Source organism: Berghia stephanieae, chromosome 3 (genome assembly GCF_034508935.2).
Source record: "Berghia stephanieae isolate SIO BIC M18660-M18661 chromosome 3, UCSD_Bste_1.3, whole genome shotgun sequence".
Lineage (NCBI taxonomy): Eukaryota > Metazoa > Mollusca > Gastropoda > Nudibranchia > Aeolidiidae > Berghia > Berghia stephanieae.
In genome coordinates this window covers 91,887,069-91,893,229 of record NC_088362.1, presented here as the reverse complement: position 1 = coordinate 91,893,229, position 6,161 = coordinate 91,887,069, and the positions used below count along the sequence as shown (strand labels likewise).

Genomic DNA, 6,161 nt, shown 5'->3' with positions numbered 1-6,161 from the left:
GTGGTGGTTGTAGTAGTGGTAGTGATGATGTGGTGGTGGTGGTTATAGTAGTAGTAGTGGTAGTGATGATATGGTTGTGGTTGTAGTAGTAGCTGTAAAGATGATGTGATGCTGGTAGTTGTAGTAGTAGTGGTATTGATGATGATGGGGTAGTGGTGGTTGTAGTAGTTGCAGTGATGATGATATGGTGGTGGTGGTGGTGGTTGCAGTAGTAGTGGTAGTGATGACGATGTGGTGGTGGTGGTTGCAGTAGTAGTGGAAGTGATGATGATGTGGTGGTGGTGGTTGTAATAGTGATGGTAGTTGTGGTAGTGATGATGATGTGGTGGTGGTGATTGTTGTAGTAGTTGTGGTACTGATGATGATGTGGTGGTGGTGGTTGTAGTAGTAGTGGTAGTGATGATGATGTGGTGGTGGTGATTGCAGTAGTAGTGGTAGTGATGATGGTTGTAATACTAGTGGCAGTGATGATGATGTGGTGGTTGGAAGGGGGGGGGGGGGTATCCTTAGAACAAATTGACCTCACCGGAATTTGACGGAAGTTGCCCGGAGCCCGGAATTTTTGGCTCCAGACCGGAGTTTTTTCCGGTGAAACCGGAGTTTTGGCATCACTGTCTACAGCCTTGTGACCAGGGCATATTACAGAACTTCAAGTGCCTCTACAGATTAAGAGTTCTCCGAAGATTCATCACACTTCTGGACGAAAGAGGATCCGATGATGCACACTAAAAAATGACTGTCCTCGATGTCATCAACTACTCTGCTGCCGCTTGGGATGATGTGAAACAAGCAACCAACCCAAACTGTTTCAGGAAGGCAGGCTTCACGCAAGAGGATGGCGACAGTGTGAGTGAAGTTGTAACCAACCCCCCTACTGCAACTGACAGCACAGAGGAACAAGAAGCGATACACCTCTTCAACCAAGCAGCAAAGGCTCTCGGCATCACTCAACAAACATTTGGAGAGTATGTTGAGGTGGACAGTCACAATCTCGCATCGGAACACTTAAGCCTCAAAGAGATAGCGCTCGAAGCTCACGAAACAGAAGACTGCATCCATTGCTACTGCTAAGGAAAAGGACAAAGAGGAAGAAACTGACACTGATATGGAGCAAACCATTGTGTCCAACACAGAAGCAGAGAATGCCGTCAACACGCTTAGGCTTTATCTTCAGCAACATGATAAGACATCAGAGGACCTGACGCTGTTGAGTGACATGGAGAGAAGGCTTGGCAAGATCGTCACAAAGTCAAAGAAACAGTCAAGCATCAAGGCTTTCTTCAAACCTGTTTAGAAAGACAACCATCAGGTGTGATTCCCCCAAGTCCATGAGACGATCTGGGGGAGGAAGGGGCACACCTTACAGTCCTTCCTGCCTCAATCCCATCCCCCCAAAAAAAACAAAAACAAAAAAGAACCAACCAAAACAAACACGGACCAAAGATAGTCCATTTCAAGGCTCATGGGTCATGTTAGTTTTATTGGCATTCAAGGGAGGTAATCATGTATATTTTTGGGACATTTTCCCCTGCGTTCCTATAGTAGGAACTTGCCTACAGCGGGATTTTTCTGCTGGGACCAAAAGTCCCGCTATAGCCATGCTCTACTGTAGCAATCTGTCCGTTAAAATTGTTATTGTTTGACTAAATAAAGAGGAATACCAAATTTAAATTACTTGTTTGTCAGATATTATGGTCTAAACACTCATTAGTTTAGTCATTCTAGGAACAACAATGCATTAGTGTCAACCTCCTTCACACATTGCTGTCCAGCATTTCAGATGATGCCAGCATTGTTACTGGGCTTAAGCAGGAACTGCGCAAGAGGACATCAGACATCCAAGGTAGCTTCATGACATGAGCTGCGATGTACCTTGACCACCGATTCAAGACAATCCACTTTACAGATTGCGACTCATTAGAGAGGACCAGACCTGCCTATTGTTACGAAAAATTCGTAATGTTACGAATTTTCCATGAAAATCTGCCCCTGTTACGAATTTACGAATTTTTATCAGTTTGTTACGAATTTACCGTGATTTGCGAAATAATAATTTCATGAAAAAATGTGATTTGAAAAAAGTATGATTTTTTTTTTGGCGCAATGCTTCTAATACGGCTCGGCTTGTTAAAACCATGTCGAGTACAATTCCGTAATCGAAAGACTATATATATATATATTATAAGAATATTTGGTTAAACACGAGTACTTACGTGCCGAATACGATTCGATATTTTTTATGATCATCTTTGTTCACTGTTCATTGTTCTCTCACCGACTCACCACGGCTTACTTTCTTTTGTTGACAGCAAACCTGACACATGTTTGATTTTCTTCACATTGGATTAAATAGACTCTATTCCTGTGGTTAATTATTTTGTTATTCATGTGTTGTGACTACTTTGTAGCTTTTAACAATGGCTGAGCCCCCTTCAAAGAAATTGCAAGTTGGTACACAAACATTTAGGTCTGTATACACGGAAGAATTCCCCTGTCTTGTGAAATCTAGAGTTAGCCAACATCATGCCTTCTGCAAAGTATGTGTCTGGGGTTTTTCTATTGGACATTCAGGTCGGGTCGACTGCAAAACTCATGTGTCTAGCGCAAAGCATAAAAAATGTGTTGAAAAGGCAAATAAACCAAATATTGCCTCTATGTTCAAGACAGTAGCCCAGAGTCACCCGGACTCGTTTTCGACTTCTGTATCGAATCTGAGAACTTACTGGCCGAATTTATTGCCAAACACAATTTATCGATGGCCCTAGCTGATGAACTCCCTGATCTGATACGTAGTATCTATCTGTCATCTGCATTTTTTGCGGCCGCAAATATCAGGGCGATCCGCAAATTTTGGCAAATTTCCCAAAATTGGCAAATCGTGGCAAATTTTGGGAAAATTGGCTAATCGGTGGAATGTGAAAAAAAAGCGAAAAAATACGAAAAAAAGTGCGGAACTTGAGAATGTTGCAGCTTGCTGTCCAAACAAGAACTATCTCTAGATAATGATCTTTAAAATCTTGTAACAACGCTATTCATAATGTAGCCTCCTAAGTAATAAATAGACCTGTAATGAGCCTAAAATTGACTGAAACTGAGACTCTCGTAATCGTCGTAGCGGTAAAATCCAAAGAATCAAAATGAAAGTAAACAGCAAGCTCACTTGAGCAAAGCAATGCAGAACTAATTGCAGGAATTATGGCTACTCCATGTCCTAATTATACCAATCAGGAGAAACTAGAACGGTAACCATTGTACACTGAGGTATGGATGTGCTGTAGCAATCTTAACTTCGTTGAGGTTCACATAACGAATTCTTCGATTTTTTCTCAACTTCTTCTTAATAATGTGTCATTTTGGACTTAGACGAACAGTAATTTATCCGGCATAAATTGCTACGACAGGTTCAGTGAAAAATTTCACGAAGGCTTGTGAAAATACACTGGTGTTCAACACTCAATTCTAAAGCGTGTTGTTCATATATATCCATTTAATATAACGCCTAGCTATGGTGGGCTGGAACACCCTGTTAACTTTACAGTCAACGTCTTATGATTCTTTCTTTATTCATTCTTTCTCCTTTAAAATTAATTGAGAATGATGATTCGTTAATGTGAGATTCAGTCAAATAATTGTCTTTATATATTTTTCTCTGTAGCATGTAATTTTTATGAAGCTATTCTCTCTGAAATTTTGGTCTTTTTGGCAAATTTCTTGGCAAATTTTGGGGGTTTTTTGGGCAAATTTAAGGTCCCAATTTGGCAAAAAATGCAGATGACAGGTAGTATGTGCCCAGATTCCTCAATTGCTAAGGAGATAAAGTGTGGCCGCTCAAAAACCACGGCTTTAATTCATGAAATGGCTTCCATGACAAAGGAGAGACTTATTGAAAGGATGAGAACAAATGTATTCAGCATCAGCACAGACGGTTCCAACGATATGGGCTCCAGTAAGTTGTTTCCACTTGTGGTTAGGACTAGAAATGATAATGAGGTGCACAGAGAGGTGTTAAGTGTGCCAACATGTGAAAGTTCTGCCACTGGAGAGAAGATTTTTTCTTTAATTGACAATTTCTTTTCATTGCATGACATTCCCTGGAGCAATTGCATCGCCATAGGCTGTGATAATGCTAATGTAATGACGGGCACAAAAAGTGGTGTGTTTGCATTTTATAAAAAGAAGAACCCTGACATCATTCTCGCTGGGTGCCCTTTGCACTATGTCCACATTGCTGCTGAGAAAGGTGTAGAAAAACTTCCAGTAGATGTGAATGATCTGCTTACAGACATTTACTATTATCTCAATAAAAGTGCTTTAAGAGAACATAGACTGAAAGGATTCCAAGTGTTACATGGTAACGACCAGAGGAAAATGCTTAAGTATGGAGCTACTCGTTGGCTGAGTGTGGGGAGGTGTTTAGACAGGCTGCTAGACAACTGGGTGGCGCTGAAATAATTTTTTAAGGAAGAGTCTCAAAGGAAAGACCTAAGTTGTTATGCCAAGGCGAAGGTAGATAAAGTATTAACAGCTTTGACTTCAAGGTCAACCAGACTGTATTTAATGTTTTTGCGGTATGCTATTCGACCCATGGAGAGCTACCTCACAGTTAATCAATCAGACACACCAAGGGCTTCAAATATCGTCAGGGACTGTCGTCAGCTAATTAGGACGATGACATCAAAGTTTGTGTCTCCAACTGCTTTTGGAGGGAATAAAAGAGTTGAAGATGTGGAGTATGATCTACCATATAACATTAAAGGGGATAAGGAGGTGTTGATAGGAGAGGAGTGCATGGACTATATTGCTGCAAAACTTTTGGAAAGTCTCTTAGTCATCAAACACAAGAATATCTCCACCCTCTGTGTCAAACAATTTTCAGTCCATGAACTCAGGAGGCTGAAAAGCTGCTACACTAGGTCCTTGCAAAACGGCAGTGTAGAGGGACAATAGATTTCTGGATTTGTGTACATAGTGTAAATAGTATATTAATTTGATGTGTGTAGTAGCCTATATAAATAATATAAACAATAACCCTTCTAAACACCTCCTTGTCCCCACCGTCAACTTGTGCATTGTTGATTCTACCTACGCTTCTACAGCCGACATTGTTGCGGTAAGTTCCGATTTTAGTACGTTTCGGGGTGTTACTAATTTTTTTCACTATGTTACTGAAAATTACAAAATTATGGCCCTCTTGTTACGAATTTTGGAAATTTCAGGTAGGCAGGTCTGGAGGACTCATCTGCGAATCCAGGACATACTGGAACAAACGTACAGCAAGACTGGAAGAGACAGTAGTTGCAAGCGAGCCAGTCAAAATATGGAACCCCAGTCAAAGAAGAAATCAATCTGGGATTCTCATGATTAACAAGTGACAGAAAATTTGAAAAAGGCCCCAACCCAAATTTCAGGTCCTGATATGTAACCGAAGAGATATGCTGAGAGCGCTCTATCATCATGAGTACTGAGAACCCTCTCAAATGGTGAGAGTAAATCGGGAGTTGATGCCCATTTGAGTCAGATTGCCAAGCAATACATATGTTCAGGCAGAGCGCCTCTTTTCTAAAGTGGGGGAGTTGCTTTCAGTCAGAAGGACATACAGTTATGTGGACGAGTTGCTGCTCTTGAACAAAATGTTGAAGTTTGAATGAATGAAATGGAAAACTTTGTTGTGAAACGAGAAATTAGAGCATGCATGTGATGTCAGTTGTAAATGAATAAAGTTAAAAACCTATGAATTAAAACATGAATTTAAAATAAAGGAAAAATACAAAGACAAACACCCCCCCCCCCACCACCAACGCATTGTCATGGCATCCTGCCTCGTCGCTCGATCATTAGCTTTTGCACACCCCCCCCCTCCCTGCGCCTGCTTTTTTTCATTTTCTCTCCATCCTCAGTCACCCCTTACACGCAGAGGGAATCTGTCAATGACTCCCAAAACACCTGTCAGTTCTCAGTTCTGGTTCCGAAAGCGTCAATGCCCAGAATTGTCGGTTTGGGAAAATCGTAAGGTAATGTAGCAACATCGTGTCTTAGTAAACTCCATGACCGTTGACGCCTGATTTGTCGGTTCGAGAAACGTATCAGTTCTGTCCCTGTCGGAAAATGCTCGAGCTTACAGAGCAGTCCTTGGGAATATCTTTTTCTATTAGAGTTAGCTC

At 41.2% G+C, this 6,161-nt stretch overlaps 1 protein-coding gene across 1 annotated transcript; it reads left to right on the top strand.

Moving 5' to 3' along the window:
• Positions 1 to 3,765: 3,765 nt before the first annotated feature.
• Positions 3,766 to 4,452, top strand: LOC144969390 (zinc finger BED domain-containing protein 5-like). Its single transcript, XM_078908498.1, has one exon. It carries the CDS (start codon positions 3,766 to 3,768, stop codon positions 4,450 to 4,452), a length of 687 nt encoding a protein of 228 aa, XP_078764624.1.
• Positions 4,453 to 6,161: the final 1,709 nt, after the last annotated feature.

Coding starts and splice junctions, on each gene's coding strand:
- LOC144969390 (XM_078908498.1), top strand. CDS start 3,766: ATGCAGATGACAGGTAGTATGTGCCCAGATTCCTCAATTGCTAAGGAG.